This window comes from Oryctolagus cuniculus, chromosome 12 (genome assembly GCF_964237555.1).
Source record: "Oryctolagus cuniculus chromosome 12, mOryCun1.1, whole genome shotgun sequence".
In the NCBI taxonomy this organism is placed as follows: Eukaryota; Metazoa; Chordata; class Mammalia; order Lagomorpha; family Leporidae; genus Oryctolagus; species Oryctolagus cuniculus.
The window spans coordinates 110,724,229-110,745,302 of NC_091443.1; the positions used below are offsets into that span (position 1 = coordinate 110,724,229).

The 21,074-nt window shown below is 51.4% G+C and overlaps 1 protein-coding gene across 2 annotated transcripts in view; it reads right to left on the bottom strand.

Moving 5' to 3' along the window:
• ARIH1 (ariadne RBR E3 ubiquitin protein ligase 1) overlaps positions 1–8,540 on the bottom strand; it is a 111,818-nt gene extending 103,278 nt beyond the window's left edge. For both annotated transcript variants that reach the window (XR_007910396.2, XM_051822317.2), the window contains exon 1: positions 7,838–8,540. Coding sequence is in view for 1 of the 2 variants with exons in the window: in XM_051822317.2 (XP_051678277.1) it covers positions 7,838–8,212 (375 nt within the window). In the remaining variant the exon portion in view is untranslated. The remainder of the gene's footprint in view (positions 1–7,837) is intronic.
• Positions 8,541–21,074: the final 12,534 nt, after the last annotated feature.

The following is a 21,074-nucleotide window of genomic DNA, read 5'->3' on the forward strand; positions in this document are numbered from 1 at the left end:
GCCCTGCCTGTTGCAGCCAACTGGGGAATGAACTAGAAGTTGAAAGCTCCCTCTTTCTCTCTCTGTAACTTTCAAAAACTAAATCTTAAAAAAAAGACATTGTGGAATAATGTTTATTGTTGTGTTTTTATTTTAAGATTTTATTTATTTACTTGAGAGGTAGCGTTACAGACAGTGAGAGGGAGACACAAAGAGGAAGGTCTTCCGTACACTGGTTCACTCCCCAAATGGCCGCAACAGCCAGCCAGAGCTGCATTGATCTGAAGCCAGGAGCCAGGTGCCTCCTCGCAGTCTCCCACACGGGTGCAGGGGCCCAAGGACTTGGGCCATCTTCCACTGCTTTCCCAGGCCATAGCAGAGAGCTGGGTTGGAAGAGGAGCAGTCGGGACTAGAACTGGCACCCATATGTGATGCTGGCGCTACAGGCAGAGGATTAACCTCCTGCACCACGGCACCAGCCCCTTGTTAATTGTTTTTAAGTTAGTAAATTTTAGGGTAACACAGAGCAAAAGATAACTAAAAATAAGGTACACTTCAAAGAGTTCCTGGGAAAATGGAACTGAAAGTTTATTATTTTCAATTTTTTTAAAGATTTATTTTACCTGGTTGGAAAAACAGTTACAGAGAGGTAGACATCTTTCATCCACTCATTCATTCCCAAAATGGCTGCAACAGCTGAAGCTAAGTCGACCCGAAGCCAGGGGATCTCCCACATGGATGTTGGGGCCCAAGGATGCGGGCCATCCTCCACTGCTTTCCCAGGCAGTGGAGCAGCTGGGACTTGAACCGGCACCCACATGGGATACTGGTGCTGCAGGCCAGGGCTTTAACTTGCTGTGCCACAGTGCCAGTTTATTAACCAAAAGTTTATTTTGGTGCAAAAAAACTTAGAAATGCAGGCATAGGTTTTTCCTAATACAAATTTTTCCAAAACTTTCTGCTCTATGTGAGCTGATCTCACTATCGTAGAGACACCCTCTTAATTCTCATCTCACTCATTTCCTAGAACAGCTTCCTGGCCTTCTTTTCTCTCCATCCAAATCCTAGCTATCTTTGAAACAACACCCACAGATCCCTCATACATGAGTACCTATTACTAGTCATCTATCACTTGATTAAATTATTTTATGTGCAGGCAGCTTTGAGTGTTTTAATCCAGAAAGCATAAACTACTTGAAAAAACAAGTCTTCTCACACTCCCAACATTGAGCTCCTTACTGAGCAGTTGCATGTAACCTAATACCCATTCCAATGTGTTAATAAATAAGAGGGGCCGGTGCTGTGGTGCAGTAGGTTAATCCCCTGCCCGTGGCGCTCGCATCCCATGTGGGCACCAGTTCTAGTCCCAGCTGCTCCACTTCTGATTCAGCTCTCTGCTATGGCCTGGGAAAGCAGAAGATGGCTCAAGCACTTAGGCCCCTGTACCCATGTGGGAATCCCAGAAGATGATCCTGGCTCCTGGCTTTGGATCAGCTCAGCTCCGGCCACTGCAGCCATTTGGGTAGTGAGCCAACGGATAAAAGACCTTTCTGTCTCTCCCTCTCACTGTCTGTAACTCTGTCAAATAAATAAATGAAATCTTAATAAATAAATAAGGAAACTCAACTCTAAAAAAAAAGAACATCTAAGGGGAAAGAATGTGCTCCAATCTAGAATATCAACCTCCACTAGTTCATTTGGCAGCAACAAATGGCAAATCCCTTCCAGCACAGTGCTCGGCCTGCTAACTACTCACCTTCCATCATCACATCTCTGCAGCAGACACACAAAGAAAAACACTGCTGCTAGATGTCCACTACCTCTAGTGGTTCTCAAACTTCAGCTCCCACCACCACTGCCACCTGGACAGCTTGTTCAAACTGACAGCTGGCCCTCACAGGTCCCATGCCAGAAAGCCAATCAACAAGCCCTAATGTAATTCAAATTTACAGCTCAAGGAGATCACCTGGGCAAAGATCAAAGTTCAAGAGTAAATCTAGGCCGGCGCCGCGGCTCACTAGGCTAATCCTCCGCCTAGCGGTGCCGGCACACCGGGTTCTAGTCCCGGTCGGGGCGCCGGATTCTGTCCCAGTTGCCCCTCTTCCAGGCCAGCCCTCTGCTGTGGCCAGGGAGTGCAGTGGAAGATGGCCCAGGTGCTTGGGCCCTGCACCCCATGGGAGACCAGGAAAAGCACCTGGCTCCTGGCTCCTGCCATCGGATCAGCGCGGTGCGCCGGCCGCGGCGGCCATTGGAGGGTGAACCAACGGCAAAGGAAGACCTTTCTCTCTGTCTCTCTCTCTCACTGTCCACTCTGCCTGTCACAAAAAAAAAAAAAAAAAAAAAGAGTAAATCTAAACCACACCAACTCCTTAACAGCTTTAAAGAACTGACAACCTGCCTTCCATCCCTCACACAGGCACCCAAACAACTTGTCAATTTAGGTTAATATGCAGATTTAAATTCAATTTCTTATTAACAATGAGTATCTCCAATTAACTGAGGTTTTTAAAGGACCTTAACCAAACAGGTAATCTAAAAATGACCAGTCTAGCATTCAGCTCTTTCGTTTTCATCTCTCAGATTAAAGCAAAACAAAACAAAACCTACAGGTTCTGACATGTTAATGAACTTCCAAGTTAGAAGAAAACTCAGGGCTAGAACTGCCACTCCAAGCAGTACAGAATATATTGGAATGCAATGCCCCTCTTCATGTATGCTTGTAATCTCACTAGGGAGGTTCTTCCACTACACACATTTTTTCATTAAACAGGTGAAATAAAATTAAAAGATTTCATAGTCAACAGAAAATTTCTTCATTAAGGCTTAGATATTTCTGTTGTCCTTAAAATGCCAATCATATAAAAGCAAGATGCCTACCTACCTCTCTTTACACCTCCTTTCCAACCACTCACATCCCAGGCCCGAGTGCTTCTTCCTCAGCACAACTCTCTTGAGGGTGTGATTCCTCTGGGCTGCTGCTTTCTCACCCCACTTCCTCTCACTCAGTCAAGACCATCAGAGGGGATGACTACCATGGGAGTGGCAAAAATACACAGATGACCAGGCTGCACCTCAGACATAACTTGCACTGGACATGGGGCCCAAGGACCATAAGTTCCCCCTCTCTAGAAGATACGCTCCTTAGGCAAGACCCGCCTCTCCACTGAACACAGTGCTGTGCACATACAGCACAACCAAAGGATAGATGCTGGACACTGCAGTGAAAACACAAGAGGGCAATGTCAAAGACAGCTAACCACAGAACTGTGCAGGTAGGGTCAGTTTAATAACTCACTAGTTACTTAGGTGGTTACCTTAGAAAACCACGTTTTAGGGGAAGGCATTGTGGCACAGCATGTTAAGAGGCAGCCTGTAAAGTCGACATCCCATACAGGCACCAGTTCAAATCACGCTGCTCCACTTCTCATCCAGCTCCCTGCTAGTGCACCTGGAAAAGCAGCAGCAGATGGCCCAAGTGCTTGGACCCCTGCACCCATGTAGGAGACACTGATGAAGGTACTGGCTGCTGCCTGGCCCAGCCCTGACTCTTGCAGCAATTTGAGGAGTAAACCAACGGATGGAAAATCAATCTCTCCCTCTCTCCATCTGTTAACTCTGCCCTTCAAATAAATAAAATAAAGCTAAAAAAGAAACCAGCTTTTAATATTAGCAATACTAGTTAAGTAAAAATAGTTCAAGTTAAGGGTTTTAAGCGTTTCTGCATCACTGGTGCACATTAAAGCTAAGGAAAATAAAAGCTCCAACGGTAAGCTATGTAGCCATAAAGTACTTAAATAAAACAAGAACAAATAAACAAACTAACCAGGGATTTACAGAAAAGCCAAAAAAATTGACTTTTCTAAAGAAAAACTGTTAGCTTCCTTTTCTGAAGACTAGAACTAACCTGCAGACACCGGCAAATACCACTTTATGTCACTGCCCTGAACGCCTCTTCCAGAAAAAGCGAGCAAATGCCCATGTAAAGATTAATTTGGTGATCTTTATACATTTCAAGTATCTTCTACTATAAACATATTTCTCAATCCACTAAGAATATATCTGATTTCATATCAAAGAATGGCAATGTGGAGCTGGGAACTTAAAATTCTTAGTCAGTGTTAAACTCTACTGTGAATTAAGTAAAACAGTGACCTGTTACATATTAAATCAACATTAGGGGCCAGCATTGTGGCCCAGGGGGTTAAGCCACTGCCTGCTACACCAGCAACAGGCATCAGTTCATGTCCCAGCTGCTCCACTCGCAATCCAGCTTCCTGCTAAGGCGCCTGGGAAAGCATTGGAAGATAGCCCAAGTGGTTGGGCCCCTGCACCCACGTGGGAGACCCAGATGAAGCTCCTGGCTCTTTGCTTCAGTCTGACCCAGCCCTGGCCATGTAGCCATTTTGGGAATGAACCAGTGGATGAAAGACCCCTCTCTCTGCCTGTGCTTCTAACTCTCTGCCTCTCAAATCAATCAATCAATCTTAAACAAAAAAAAAAGAAGAAGAAGAAGGCGGCAGCGGCACAGGATGGCCCAGGTCCTTGGGCCCCTGCCACCCATGTGGGAGACCTGGAAGAAGCTCTTGGCTCCAGCCTGGCCCAGCTCTAGCCAGTGCAACCATCTGGGGAATGAACCAGAAGATTAAGATCACTCTCTCTCTCTCTCTCTGCCTTTCAAATAAATAAATCTTTTAAAAATTTTTGTTTTTCATTGAAAAGCCTAGACACAGGGCAGGTAATGCAGTACAGTGGGTTAAGCCATCACCCGGGATGCCCACATCCCACATCAGAGTGCCTATGATCAAGTTTTGTCTTTGCTTCTGATCCAGCTCCTTGCTAATACACTTGGGAAGAATGGATGATGATGGCCCAAGCACTTTGGTTCCTAACACCCATGTGGGAGATGCAGAGGGAGTTCCTAGCTTTGGCCTGGCCTGGAATTGGCTACTGCAGGCACTTGAGGAGAGAACCAGTGGATGGAAGATCTCTTCACTGTGCCATTCAAACGAGGGAGAAAAAAAAAAAGGCTAAACAACTGACACTTAAAACACCTATGAATGAAGAAATCTTTCAAACATAGGAGATCAATACCTCAAATGGGGGTAAAAAGAGGGAACAGCAACTTACAAAAGAAAAACCAAACCCAATAAACATGTTAAAAAGTTTCAACCTCATCAGTTTTTGAACAAAAAAAAAAGGAGGAAGAGAACAATTTTTTTTTAAATGACCATTTTATGTCAAGCAGACACTGGCTGGGAAAACTGGTATAACCTCCTTGAAAGCAACATGGAGACATGTACTAAATGCCTTGAAAATGGGCAAGCTCTTTGTCTTGGCAGTTCAACCTATCCCAAGAAAACACTGAAAGGCGGACTGATGATAGAACGGGCACTGGGCAAGGCAGGACACCCACATCCTGTCTCTGAGTTTCTGGGCAAGCCCAGCTAACACTCCTAAGCAGCCTCCTGCCACTACACACCCCGGGGAGACAGCAGGTACTGGCACAGATACTCTGCCATATGCGCAAGACCTGGATTGAGTACCAGGCTCCTGGATATTTAGGGAGCTGTCTCTATCTCTTCAGTAAAAAAAAATAAAAATAAAAAGCACCTTTTAAAAAAGGATTGGTCTATACTACTCTCAGTGATGTTTACAAAAGACAGAAACAAGAGATAAAAGAGGAAAGCTAATAGGAACACACTGATTAAACAGATTAGATCAGATCTTGAAGAAGCAACCTATAGACTAGGGAGAGTGGTCCAGAGACTGCTTTGTTTTTGCCCTCTCTCCTCCACTGAAAACAGAACACACAGCATGATTCCACCGGGACTGGAAACTCCGCGCAGCTATCCCGAGGTCTGGAAAGGTAACTACAGTTCAGTTTAGTGTTCTCTCTCTGAGCGGAAGGCTTATTTTGTCATTTTATTTTTCTTGCCTAGTCACTGTTTTTTTCCTCACAATGTGGATTTATTACTTGCATAACTTTTAAAGTCTACATCTATTAATAAAATGAACTTGCAACATAGCCAAAGCCCATCTGAGACCTAGGTAAGTATACCATTTGGAGAAAAAATGGTCACAGAAACACTCTGCCCTTCGATTTTATTGCTATTTCTAAGAAGGAGGTTTGAACAAGGGATAGATACTTATGAGTATACAACACCAGGTATATTCAGGAATCCTATTTAAAACCGATCTTACAATAAGGCAGACGATGAAAGTTTTCTTTCAAAACACCAGGCATGGAAACAAGGTAAAAGTAGGACACATAAAAAAGAAAAAAAGTCCCTGGTATCCTGTAGGTCTTATTAGTTCACTCCATCAGCATTTACTCTCTCTCACTTAAAAGAATGCTATCACATGCACTGGTCACATTTCTTTCCAGAAGTGACATAAAGAACTTGATTGGGACCTTTGGTAATTAACACAAGCCTCACAGCTGAGAAAACTAGAAGAGACTTAACCACAGGAAAAACAGACTTCAAAAAAAAATCAGAAAACTAAGTAACAAATATCTACAAGTTTTTTAAAGCTAATTAAAATTGCAGAAGGCCAGGCAATAAGCTTGAGAACAGATTTTGTATGACAGCTGTAAATAAAGTTTCACTTTAAATTCCTAAAATTCTCTTTAGGTAAAAAAAGCAAGCTCTCAATTCGGTGGCCCAGTATTTCAACTATCGTTATTTGTGGAATTAAAAAAAAAAAAAAGCAGTAAATTTGTACCTAAAACCGTTCGGCTTCCTTCTTGGATCCCAACTGTTGAAGAACAGCACTAGATACGAGACTCCCTGTTATTCAGAACGGGAAGTGCTGCCTTCAAAGACGGGGCTACTCTGAGACTGGTGCTTACTAAACTACTCCACGGGGTCCGCTGGAAACGGAGTCAGGACACAGGCCACGACACACTGCTGATCGGGGACCCAGCGAGCCGCCTGAGGGATTTCTAAAAAAGTGCCGAGGGACAGGCAGGAAAGCAACAGCAACTGCTGCTCGCGCAGGGAGCCGGCGTCTTCGGAACGCCGCACCGGATCAAGGCATTTTTATTCTGCAACCACATCCCTTGCCGCCTCACCACGATTTTTCCCTCAATAAAAAGTTTTGATTTCCTTAAAGAAAAAAAAAAAAAACACCTGCAAAACCCGATGCACAGGCTTAAAGGAGCCGCGATCACCGAATTCGGCCAAGCCTCGCTTCCTGACCACGGAGCAGGAGAGCACCGAGCTCAGACACAGAAAACCTCACAAAACGGAGCCCCGTCCAGGGGGACGCCCTGCGCTCGGGGGCTGCCCGGCGAGCCGCAGGGACGCGTGTGCGGCCGGCCGGAGCGGCCCCGGCGCTCGCCTGCAGCCAGCCAGGACGTCACCGCCGCCAGCAGCAGCCGCGCCGTCGGAAAGGGCCCACCCGCGCCTCTTCCCCTCCCCCGAGCAGGCAGGCGCTCGGCCTGCCGGGCGGATCCGTTTCTCCTTTGACTCGTGCCCGCTTGGGGCAACCGTACACCCAGCTGCTCGCGGGCCTGCCCTAGTCCCTCCCCAGACCGGCCCGGAGCACCCAGGACCGGGCCGATCCCCCGCCACTCCTCCTCCTCCCGCACCCGCGCCCGCCCCGCCCCGCGCGGGAGGCAGCCCGCGGCCGCCGGGCCCGGCGCGGCAGGCATCGGCCGCGAGCCGGAGGCCCCGGGCGGCGGCGGCAGGCCTGCGCCATGGCCGGGGCCGGGAAGCGCCGCCCCCGCGCGCCTCCCCGCGCCCGGCCCGGCCCGGCCCGGCCCGGCCCGGCCCGGCCGGCGAGCGCCCGCCCGCGCACCCTGCATCCCCGGCAGGGGCGGCGGCGGCCGGCAGGCCCGCGCGGCGGCCACGCTCACCTGGATGACCTCGTTGACCTCCCGGATGCACTCCACCATGTGCTGCAGGATCTGCTCGGCCGTGAGCACCTCGTAGCGGTAGTCCTCCTCCTGCTCGTGCCCAGGCCCGCCGCCGCCGCCGCCGCCGCCGCCGCCACCGCCGCCGCCCGGCCCCAGGGCGCTGCCGCCGCCGCCGCCCGTCTCCCCGCACAGCAGTCCGTCCCGCTCCCCGCCGACGCCCAGCCCGGGCTCCACCAGCTCCACCTCGCCCAGGTCCAGGTTATCATCGTCCGGCTCGTCGTCGTCCTCGTCCTCCTCCTCCTCCGCGCCGCTGTCCTCCTCGCTGCACTCCTCGTCCTCGTCGAACTCGTAGTTGTAGCCCTCGTCCGAGTCCATGGCGCGGCGGACGCTGGCCGAGGCGGGGAGAGGGCGGGGACGCCGAGGCCCCGGCTCTCGCTCCGGCTCCGGCGGGTGTCCGGGGCGCAGGCCTGGCTGCGGCCGCGCGGGCCGCGGCTCCTCCCCGGCGCGGCGGCGGCGGCGGGCGGCTGGCGGCGGGCGGCGGGCGGCGGGGACGGCGCGCGGGAGGCGGCGAGGGAGGCGGCGAGGGGCCTGTGGCCGCCCGCCTCAGTCAGACGCCGCTCCGCTCCGGCCTCCGAGAGAAAACAGCCCCCAGCGCCACCTCCACGGCCGCTGCTGCCGCTACTGAGCCAACAAAGGGGCGTGCGTCACCGCGTCGCGCTGCGTCGCGCGTCACGCCCGTACGTCACCGCGCCCCGCCCCGCCGCCCCTGCGCGCCGTGTGCGGGAAACCCCGCGGCCCGGCCCGCCAGGTCGGCGAGCGCCGCGGCGCCCCAGGGTCCGTGGTGCGGCCGAGCGGCTCTGCGGGGCCGGGGCCCGTGGGGGTGGGGTGGGGGCGCCTCCCACGAGACGGCTGCGGCTCCGTGGCCCCGGCGGCGGCTGTGACCGCGGGGGACCCGTCCGTCCCCTGCGCGGTCCAGGGGGACCGGGCGTGACTCCTGGCAGCCGCGGCTCTGGACTCGAGCCCCCCGGGCCCCCGGGCCGCTGAACTGTGGGGGTTGGGGGGCGCGGGATGCTGCGCGCGCGCGCGCGTGGAACCTACGCTGTGCGGCAGGTGCAGCTCGCGCCCGTGCCCCCGACGGTGACGTCACGCGGCGGGCGCTGCCTGGGGCCCGAAGCTCCGAGTTCGCCTGGGCTCCGCTATCTGCGCGCCGGACGGGGCCCGAAGCCAAAGGGGCCGGGCAGGCCACGGAAGGCGCTCCCTGTGCTTGGGGGGGGGTTGCTGGACAGGCGTCAAAACGCTTTGTAAGGACCCGGTGCGGTACGCCGGGCACCGCCCCACAACGCGGCGCCGGTGGGGGCGCGGGCACCTGCGTCCTGCGCGCCCAGGGCAGGCGGGGTGCGAGGGAGCGAGCAGGACAAGCAGGTGCACTGGCGAGGTGCTGGCACGGCTCCGATGCCATCCTGCCAGTGGACTTGGCGTCTTTGTAAACAGGAGAGCCGGGGAAACACGCGCAGCCCAGAACATCCTATCAAACGCCAGGCGCTCGGTGTCACCCAGCAACCCGTGTCGCCCCCTTGGTAACTCCCGTTACACCTTTGCTGGTTTCCCCCAACCCTGCTCACAGCAGAGAAATGGGGAAAACACAAGGACCAGGAGCGAAGCAGTGGAAGCCGGCCGTTGTTGCAATGGGAAGCGTTGCAGGGTTTTAGAAGAGTGAACTTGGGATCTGTGTTCCCGAAAAGAACCCTGGCTCCTGCGTGCAGAATGGGCTGTGAAGGCAGAGACCGGTTAGGAGCCCGTCTTAGAAGTCCAGGTGACCACAGGGCCTTGAGCTCGGGCAGTGGCAGGGCAGGTGATGAGAAGAGACCGGATTCTGCCTTAATTTGAAAGGGGGGCCAGCACCATTGGCTGCGGGTCTGGCGGTGGGGAGGGCTCCAGGATGCCTGCTAGACTTGGGGTTCATCAAAGTTTGGTGGGGTTCTGAAACCAGTGAAGTGGCAGGGGCTTGTTGGGTATGGAAGTGACGAGTAGGCCGTTCCCTGTACTAATGTCCACGTTTGAGTTGTTCCTGTAAACAAGGTTGAGAAGCGGCACCAGCCTTCAAAGCCTGCCTCTGAGCTCTGGGGGTCTTGTCTGGGATCCTAAGCAGATCACCCAACCTCTCAGAGCGTGACATGGGACGATTGTAACTCCTATTCTCGTGGAATCTCATTGATTCTTGTTGGAATCAAATGAAATGATATATTTTAAGGCACTCGACGCAGCACCCAGGACACAGTTAAGTGCTCACAAAATTGGAATTTCTTTTCAAAAGTGTCATGAGTCATATTTCGCCTTCTTGAGAAACTAAGGCCAAGAGTCACAGAGAGGGAGGGAGGGACAGAGACAGATCTTCCATCTGCTGGTTCACTCCGCTAATAGCCGCAATGGCCGGGGCTGGGCCAGGCCGAAGCCAAGAGCCAGGGGCTTCATCCGGGTCTCCCACATGGGTGCAGGGGGCCCAAGGGCTTAGGCCATCTTCCCAGGCAAATTAGCAGGGAACTGGATGAGAAGTGGAGCAGCTGAGACTCCAGCAGGTACCCACGTGGGATGCTGGTGCTGCAGACGGTGGGTGGCTTAACCCGCTGTGCCACAGCACCAGCCCTGGTTGTAGACATTTTTTTATAGGTTTTTTTTTGTTGTTGTTGTTGTTGTTGTTGTTGTTGTTTTTGGACAGGCAGAGTGGACAGTGAGAGAGAGAGACAGAAAGAAAGGTCTTCCTCTTTTTCCGTTGGTTCACCCTCCAATGACCGCTGCGGCCGGCGCAGCACGCTGATCCGAAGGCAGGAGCCAGGTGCTTCTCCTGGTCTCCCATGGGGTGCAGGGCCCAAGCACTTGGGCCATCCTCCACTGCACTCCCGGGCCACAGCAGAGAGCTGGCCTGGAAGAGGGGCAACCGGGACTAGAACCCGGTGTGCTGGCACTGCAGGCGGAGGATTAGCCTAGTGAGCTGCGGCGCCAGCCTAGACACTTTTTTAATCAGTGTTAATTCTGCTTACATGTGCACAGACTGTACTAGCCTTGTTTTCTGGGGAAGAAAATGGCTTCTGTGTCAGAAACCTTGTACATGATCGTGACTCCTTTTTTTTTTTTTTAATTGATGTGAGCAGTATTATAGTGACGTTTGGTCTCTGGTTCATGGTTAAACATCCATAACCAGATCCTCCACAATATTCATTCCATTCATATTTTGGAAACTACCTTAGATTCAGGTTAGGTCATGGCGCTATTTAAAGAAAACCAGTAGAACAGCCTCCGTCTGGCCCCACATTGGCCAAGGATGACCCACATACGTTGTTTTTGTAAGTGACTTGCTCTGTGAGGTATTACCTGGTATTGCTCACTCAGCCCTGGCAAGGACAGGTACCTTATCTGTAAACAACGACAGCACAAGGTCACTGAAGATGCAGACACACAGATGAATACTTCCTTGTAGCCAGAAGGAACACTGCTGTCAGCTCGGCCCTGGCACTGCCCCCAGCTCCTAGTACATACAGAATATGTTCGTATGTGCTCATTAGGCGTGTTCTCATAGAGCAGAACCCCAGCATTTCTAGACCAGCCAAGTGGCCATGAACTAGACACCAACAGCACAGGAAGACTATGCAAGTGCTTTCAGAAAAGCGGAAATTAGAAAGCACTGGGCTCTTCTGTGGGCGGATAACAGGGCCGTAAGCTGTGAAAAAGCACTAGGGATGGCAGGACAGTTCAGAACAGGGACTCCTGGGACGTGAGAGGCCCAGGCACAGTGGGATGGCTTGGGCACCCCACCAAAATTCTTTATGTAATTGTCTCCATAACAAATGGAAAGAAATTGCTTTTTGTCATTTTGATTACAAAATTTGTTCTAATGCAGCAGTTTTTTGTTCATGTTTTGTCATGCAGGAGGTAAGAATTTAAGTTCAATTTTGATTTAAAATTAAACTTTAGCAAGAGCACAAGGAGAGATACTGACAAACTAGTTGAATACTTTGCATTTATTTAAAAACATCTGTGTACTTCAGATTTTGTTAGAAACACCAATTAGCAGGTGTTGAGGGGCAGATCTCACCACACCTATCCTAAGAGGTAAATAACACCAAGGCAAAGAGAAACTCCGATCATCTGCAAGTCTGTGGAGATTACAGCAACCAAAAGTAGAGTGGAGTCGCAGCAGTTTAGGATAACCTCTGCCTCATCATTCTTCTAGAATACAGGGTCTGGAGCCTTTATACAAGTAACTGTGTGTGGGCCGCGCCGCGGCTCACTAGGCTAATCCTCCGCCTTGCGGCGCCGGCACACCGGGTTCTAGTCCCGGTTGGGGCGCCGGATTCTGTCCCAGTTGCCCCTCTTCCAGGCCAGCTCTCTGCTGTGGCCAGGGAGTGCAGTGGAGGACGGCCCAGGTGCTTGGGCCCTGCACCCCATGGGAGACCAGGAGAAGTACCTGGCAGCGGCCATTGGAGGGTGAACCAACCACTGTCCACTCTGCCTGTCAAAAAATAAAAAAATAATAAAATAAAACAAATAAGTGTGTGGTGAGATGATGCTGGCATTAGAAGTAGAATGCAGGGCCGGCGCCGCGGCTCACTAGGCTAATCTTCCGCCTTGCGGCGCCGGCACACTGGGTTCTAGTCCCGGCTGGGGCACCGGATTCTGTCCCGGTTGCCCCTCTTCCAGGCCAGCCCTCTGCTGTGGCCAGGGAGTGCAGTGGAGGATGGCCCAGGTGCTTGGGCCCTGCACCCCATGGGAGACCAGGAAAAGCACCTGGCTCCTGGCTCCTGCCATCGGATCAGCGCGGTGTGCCGGCCGCAGCGCGCCGGCCGCGGCGGCCATTGGAGGGTGAACCAACGGCAAAGGAAGACCTTTCTCTCTATCTCTCTCTCTCACTGTCCACTCTGCCTGTCAAAAAAAAAAAAAAAAAAAAAAAAAGAAGTAGAATGCATACTATCATGCAGTCAGACAAATGTACAAAACCACAATGTCTGTGTTCCCCATAATTGTGAGACACATGTACTTGGCCTTAAATATGTACAAATTATTACCCCCAAAAAGAGTGACCAGATACCTGTCCTAATGACTTGATCACTTGAAGAAAAAAGTTTTTCTACAACAAATAAACACCTCTGTTATGTTGCCTTAGGGATGGGTTTGAACAGATAAATGAATGGGCAAAACACAATGAGCAAATACATCATTGAGTTGTATGCCAAACTAAGTACATATGCATTTTTAATTTATTCCTGTTGATCTTGTGAAGAGAAGAGTTCTTCATTTTCGAAGATAAGAAGTAACTTGCCAGACTGCACAAGAGATGGCAGAACCCTGTTTCAAATCCAGGTGTTTCCAAATCCAAGCCTACTGATTTTGCTGTGAAGTTCTCAGTAGTTGTAGTAAGATATCATTCCTCAGGGCCTACACTGTGGTATAGAAGATATTGCCACCACCTGCAGTGCCAGCATCCCATATTGGCGCCAGTTCGAGTCCTGGCTGCTCCACATCTGATCCAGCTCTCTGCTGTGGCCTGGGAAAGCGGCGGAAGATGGTCCAAGTCCTTGGGCCTCTGCATCCATGTTGGAGACCTGAAAGAGGCTCCAGGCTCCTGATTTCAGCCTGGCCAGGCTCTTGTGGCCATTTGGGGGAGCAAACCAGCAGATGGGAGATCTCTCTCTCTCTCTCTCTCTCTGTCATTGCCTTTCAAATAAATAAACCTTTATTAAAAAAAAAAAAAAAAAAAGCACTCCTGTTCTAAAATGTGTCCTTGTACGTTGGGAGTACCTGCTCCCAGCCCTCCTGCTGGCCAGCTGAGTAGTGCGTAGCACACATACATTGACTATGTGCAGTACTTGTTGCTTCCGGAAATAGATACCACACTGGGTGTTAGCCAAAAGGCCAAGAAGCAATGGAAGCAGATACTAAAAATGGAATCGTGAATAAACAGATGTGTTGTCCTCTACTCCCAGAGACCCACTTCATTCTTAATGTCAGGGGCAGAGAGCTCCCATCTCTGGTTCACTCCCAAAATGCCCCCAACAGCAGCCAGCAGCCAGCATGCAGTCCAGGTCTCCCACTGGGGTGGCAGGAACCCAACCCAATCCAAGTCCTTTTAATGAACACCTAAAAGACAAACGTGTGTGTTATTCTGACAGCTAATCAATAGTTATTATTGGTGTCTCCTCAGTGCATAGCACCTTCCCAGGCATTCGAGAGAGAGAGGGATCCTGCCCTCTGAGAGGGCATGATTTAGTTTCAGAAAAGACTAAATCGGAAGGTCGGTTATAAGGATAGTAACTGTGGGGTTGAAGGGATGACACAAGCTAAGAAACGGCACGAACGGCGAGTGCTAAGGAATTCACAGAAGTCACTAGACAGGAATCCTAAGAAAGCACCGGATCTGCACCTGCACACACATCCGTGCCTCTGCGCCTGCGGTCCCTCAGCCGCCCTCCATCCCACCTGCTCCTCCCCACAGCCAATCCAAGGGTTGCAGAACTCATTTGCCCTGGGGGCCAGCACTGTGTGGCATGGTGGATTAAGCCAGCATCCCATATGGGCACCAGGTTCAAGTCCTTGCTGCTTCACGTAGGAGCCAGCTCCCTACTAATGGGCCTGGGAAAGCAGCAGAAGATGGCCCAAGTGCTTGGGCCCTTGCCACCCACAGGGGAGACCTGGATGAAGCTCCTGGGTTAAGCCTGGCCCAGACCTGGCCATTGCAGCCATTTAGGTAATGAACCAGTGGATGAAAGATCTGTCTCTCTCTCTAACACTGCCTTTCACATAAATAAATCTTTATTTTTAAAAAATATTTATTTATTTTTTTTGACAGGCAGAGTGGACAGTGAGAGAGAGAGACAGAGAGAAAGGTCTTCCTTTGCCATTGGTTCACCCTCCAATGGCCGCCGCGGCCGGCGCGCTGCGGCCAGTGCACCACGCTGATCCGATGGCAGGAGCCAGGTACTTATGCTGGTCTCCCATGGGGTGCAGGGCCCAAGCACTTGGGCCATCCTCCACTGCACTCCCGGGCCACAGCAGAGAGCTGGCCTGGAAGAGGGGCAGCCAGGACAGAATCCGGCGCCCCGACCGGGACTAGAACCTGGTGTGCCAGCGCCGCAAGGCGGAGGATTAGCCTATTGAGCCACGGCGCCGGCCTGTTTATTTTTATTTTAAAGTCAGAGTTACACACAGAGAGGAGAGGCAGAGAGAGAGAGAGGTTTTCCATCCGCTGGTTCACTCCCCAGTTGGCCACAATGGCCGGAACTGCGCCTATCTGGAGCCAGGAGCCAGGAGCTTCTTCCGGGTCTCCCACATGGGTGCAGGCCCTAAGGACTTGGGCCATCTTCTACAGCTTTCCCAAGCCATAGCAGAGGGTGGGATTGGAAAAGGAGCAGCCAGGTCTCGAACCCGCACCCGTATGGGATGCCCGCACTTCAGACCAAGGCATTAACCTGCTGCGCCACAGTGCTGGCCCCTAAATAAAGCTTTAAAAAAGAAAAAAGGGGAGGGGAAGACTCTATGTCCTCAAGCCATTCCCAACCCGACCCTTGATGCCTACAACATTAGTCATCCCCGTATCTGCCTTTGCCAATGCACCTTCAAGCTTTTGATAATGTTGGAATGAGCTAAAATAAACCGCAGGCTGTGAGCTGGTGGACGTGAGTCTGTCGACTCTTGCCACCATTGCCTCAAAGTCAGTATTCTTTGCTGTTCCTTCTTCGGGGTCTCAGTGATGCAGTGAAGACCGTGTGGACTGGGGGGGTGGAGTGGGGTGGAGTTATGTCAGGTGTGTGTCCCCTCCAGGCACACCTCATGCAGGTCTGCTCAGGACCCACCCCACGTCCACGTCCACAATGCTGCTCAGCTTTTAGTCTTCCATAGCAAGAGAGGGTAGGCTGCAGGTGCACTGCCGACAAGAGGTACAGGGCCTCTTTGCCACAAAGGAGAGAAGGAGCCTGAGAGGACCTGAAGCCGGGGGGGTGGGGGGGTGGACCCATGAAGTACAGCACCTAACAGGTCCAAAGAACCCCAACACCCACAGCAATGAAAACCTTCTCATTGGTTCTTTGTCTCCCTCTCTGTTTTAAAAAGATTTATTTGGAAGGCAGAGAGAGAGAGAGAGAGAGAGAGAGAGAGAGAGAACTTGCATCTGCTACTTCACTTCCTAAAAGGCCACAACAGCTGAGGCTGGGCCAGGCCAAAGCCAACAGCCAGGAACCCCACCCAGGTCTCCCACATAGCAAGGCCCCAGCACTTGAGCCATCTGCTGCTGCTTTCCCAGGTGCACTAGCCGGGAGCCAGATTGGAAGCAGAGCAGCTGAGACTCCACATCAGCCCCTGGTCTAGAATTCTTTTATTTTCTTTTATTCTGTTTGTTCAGAGATTTATTTATTTAATTATTTGAAAGGCAGAGTTACAGAGAGGGAAGGAAAGAGAGATGTTCCTTCCACTGGCTCATCCCCAAATGATCACAACAGCTGGAGCTGTGCCAGGCAGAGTCCAGGAGCCAGGAACTTTATCCACATCTCCCACGTGGGTAGAGGGGCCCAAAGGCTTGGGCCATCCTCTGCTGCTTTCCCATGTGCATTAGCAGGGAGCTGGATCAGAAGTGCAGCAGCTGGCACATAAACAAGCACTTATTTGTGACTCCAGCATTGCAGGGTGCAGCTTAACCCACTGAATTTCAACACCAGTCCCTGGTCTAGAATTCTTAAAGGAGCTACCTTGGGGCCCGAGCTGTGGCACAGCAGGTAAAGCCGCCACCTGCAGTGCCAACATCCTGTATGGATGCCAGCTCGAGTCCCTGATGCTTCACTTCCAATCCAGCTCTCTGCTATGGCCTGGGAAAGTAGCAGAAGATGGCCCAAGTCCTTGGACCCCTGTACCTGCATGAGACACCCCGAAGAAGCTTCTGGCTCCTGGCTTCAGATCAGCTCAGCTCTGGCCATTGTGGCCATTTGGGGAATGAACCAGCAGATGAAAGACCTCTCTCTCTCTCTGCCTCTGCCTCTCTCAAACTCTGTCTTTCAAATAATAAATAAATAAATCTTAAAAAAAAAAAAATAAGGGAGGGGCCGGTGCTACGGTGTAGAGGGTTAACGCCCTGGATTGAAGCACCGGCATCCCATATGGACACCGGTTTGAGACCCAGCTGCTCCACTTCTGATCCAGCTCTCTGCTATAGCCTGGAAAAGCAGTAGAAGATGGCCCAAGTCTTTGGGTCCCTGCACCCATGTGGGAGACCCGGAAGAAGCTCCTGGCTCCTGGCTTCAGATCAGCGCAGCTCCCATCGTTGCGGCCAATTGAGGAGTGAACCATCGGATGGAAGACCTCTTTCTCCTCTCTCTGCCTCTCCTCTCTTTGTGTAACTCTGACTTTCAAATAAATAAATAAATCTTTTTAAAAAAAGGGAGCTACCTCACATTCTGCTTTCATGAGAAGATAATCCAACATTGAGGCACTCAAATGCTGAAGCAGTGAGCAGAGGACACATTTGGAGAGTTTGCAGTGGTAGTAAAAATTAAAATCACCACCCTGCATGTAAACGGAGTAGTCCCACAGGGAGGTGATGTCGTAGTTATCAATTGGTGTATTTGTTTGCTAAGCCAGGTATGTGTGGACAGGTTTGGTTTTTTGTTTGGTTTTTGACCCCAGGTCAAGCTGCGTCTGTGAGCGGCAGACTTTGTTTTCTTCCAAGTGAGCATGTGTGGGAGGCTGCAGGTGCAGAGGGTGGGACCAGAGATGTTGTGCAAAGGGAACATCCCGGCTCAGCTCACTCTGAGATGCACCATGGGCTCCACAGCGAGAAACCCCATTTACTAAGGAAGTGACAAATCACCTAACCTGTCCAGCGCCTGTTTTCTCATCTGAATTTAAAAGCAGGAATGGGGCGGCTCAGTGCTGCAATGAAACCGCTGCTGGGGACACCCGCATCCCACGTGGGCGGGCCTGGGTTTGAGTCCCACCTCTGCTCCTGACTCCAGCTTCCTGCAAATGCCCAACCTGGGAGGGAGGAGGCCATGTCTCAAGTACTTAGGTCCCCGCCACCCACATGGGGACCCAGGCTCCTGGCTTCAGTCTTGCCAGCCCTGGCTGTGTGGGCTTTGAGGGAGTGAACAATCAGATGGAAGACCTCTGTCTCTCTGTCTCTTGCTTTTCAAATAACTAAAAATTTTAAAAACAATTTAACTGCTGATTGCAACGCTAGCATCCCGTATCAGAATATCAGTCAAGTCCTAGCTGCTCTGCTTCCAAACCAGGTCCCTGTTAATGTGCCTGGGAAAACAGTGATGATGGCCAAAGTTATTGGGCCCCTGTACTCCTGAGGGAGACCCAGAGGGAGTTCCTGGCTCCTGGCTTCAACTAGGCCCAGCCCTGACAGTTGTGGCCATTTAGGGGGAGTGAACCAGCAGTTGGAAGATATATCTATCTATCTCTCCCTCTCTCACAGTATCTCTCTCTTTCTCTGGCACTCTGGCTTTCAAGTACATAAAAGCAAATCTACTTTAAAAAGAAATTGGGCTTTTCGTTATGGATTGTAATGACGTGGTGGCCATAAAGGACTCACTGTTCTCATATTGGATGCAGGAAACGCGCAGAGTCTCGTCTTAGCCTGAATAAGCGCGAGGCTGACAGTGCTGTCTGTTCACAGCAGCCGCCCGTAGAGGAGCACCGAGGATTACTGAGTCGCCAGGTGTCGGAAGTGCTGCTGCTCTCTTCTCCTAGGCCTGTGAATTTGTTAGTTAATCCAACACCTCAGCTGTTCACCAACATCGTGTCGGGCCCTATGCTAGACCAATAAAAGAGTTTCAGCTCTCAAGATGCTCAGAGATGGGGCTAGTGTCACAGCATGGCAGGTTAAGCTGCTGCCTGAGATGCCGGCATCGCGTATCAGAGACTCACATATTGAGTGCTAGCTGCTGCACTTCCAATCCGGCTGCCTCCTAATGCACCTGAGAAGCCAGTGGAAGATGGTCCAAGTGCTTGGATCCCTGCCACGCACGTGTGCGACCCGGATAGAGGTCCTGGCTCCTGTCTTAGCACAACATATAAACTATTAATGATACTATAATGCAACAGATGCTATGGTGGACGTATGATCCAAATGTTAGGGCAGCCGGAAGACAGATGTCTAACTCAGTGTGGGCTACAGACAAAGACTATCACGGAGAACGTCCTAGGGGAAGTGTGGCCTGAGCTAATCATGGGAGGAAAAATCAATGATGTTCTGGGCAATGGGAGTGTGACCTGCAAGGATGAAAAGAATACAGCGTGTTTAAGCTGTGGCCTGTTTTGGGGAACTGCCAGTATTTCAACACTCCTGAAGTTCAGTGTGTGTGTGTGTGTGTGTGTGTATTTGTGTGTGACTACCACATATGCCCTTTATTTATTTGTTAATTTATTTGAAAGTCAGACTTGCACAGAGAAAGAAAGAGAGGCAGAGAGAGAAGTCTTCCATCCTCTGGTTTACTCCCCGGTTGGTTGCCATGGCTGGAGCTGCGCCAATCTGAAGTCAGGATCCAGGAGCTTCCTCTGGGTCTTCCCAGAGTACAGGGGCCCAAAGACTTGGGCCATCTTCTACTGCTTTCCCAGGCCATAGCAGAGAGCTGTATCGGAACTGGAGCAGCCAGGACTTGAACCGGTGCCGATATGGGATGCTGGAACCGCAGGCTATGCCGCAGCTGGCCCCATCTGTTCACTCCCCCAAATGGCTGCAACTGCTGTCACTGGGCCAGGCCAAAGCCAGGAACTCCATCTGCGTCTCCCACATGGGTGATAAGGACACAAACACTTGATCCATTGTCAGCTGCTTTCCCAGGCCATTAGCAGGGAGCTGGAAGGGAAGTGGAGCAGCCAAGGCTTGAACCGGCGGCCACATGGGATGCTGGCGTTGCAGGTGGCAGCTTAACCCACTACGCTGCAGCACCCACGCCCTCCTTAACCTCTTTCTGTTGCTCTTTAGGAAACTTGCTCAAAGCCTCCCCAGCTTGCAAACGGTGGAGCCTGATTCATCTCTGCCTCATCTGCTTCTCCTGCTATGCTAGGTTGGAGCTGCTTGTTCATGATTTCTGTAAAGTTTATCGTTACTGCAGTGGGGTTCCTGTGAGTAACAGGTCGCTGGGTTTGTCAAATCAATCTCAACCCTTGCATCAGGATTACATAGAGCAGTTGAACAGGCACAGGAGCGGGGGATGTGTTCCTGCTCATTCAAGTAAATACGTGATTACGTGAACGCAATCGCCCGAGCCATTGTGCTAAGTATTACTGAAAATGCCAAGTGGGCTGTGTTTTATGTCCTCAGGAAGCCTACAACTGATACAAGAGAAAGACAAGAGCAAGGCAGCTCAAGCTGCACACAGGCCTGGGTTGCTCAGGTCTGTCTCACTATCTGCCACAAGGAACTTTCTCAGATCTTTCCCCCTACTACAGCCCCTCACCAAGCATCTGATACCACAGACGCACTGTCCATCGATTTACACGCTCTATACCTGTGCCTTACCCAGAAACACCGCATTCCAAGTTTCAGCATTTTAGGTGATATCCAAGCAAAGATGAAGTATAACTTACAAATTATACTTCCCGAGTTAAGAAAGTAATTGTGTACCTGCACGCTCCTGCCTCAAGCCATCGCATCGCACGAAGCCAAGGGATTGGACTCACGATGCAGTCTGCACACATGGGAAGGAGGGGATGAAAACTGACTGGAAGCCACAACTGTGATGTGTTGGGAGATGCTTCAGCTTCAGTCTTCTAGCACCTGAGACTCCCATCCTGGAAAGAGTGAAGGTTTGTCCCGTGCATTGTGAACTCAGTTCTCTGGGAATGCGTCATCCACCCACACACTATTTATTTAATAATTATTTTATTTGAAAAACAGAGTTACAGAGAGAGGTAGAGCCAGAGAGAAAGAAAGGGTTTCCATTCTGCTGGTTCACTCTGCAAATGACCACAACGGCCAGAGCTGAGCTGATCCGAAGCTAGGAGCTTCTTCCAGGTCTCCCATGCGGGTGCAGGGGCCCAAGGACTTGGGCCATCTTCTACTGCTTTCCCAGGTAGAGAGCTGGATCAGAAGAGGAGCAGCCAGGACTTGAACTGGCACCCATATGGGACGCCAGCACTGCAGGCTGGGGCTTTACCCTACTGCACCACAGCACGGGCCCCACCCACATATTAATTTATACACCAGACAGAAATCCATCAACCAGGACAGTCACAGTGCACGAATACT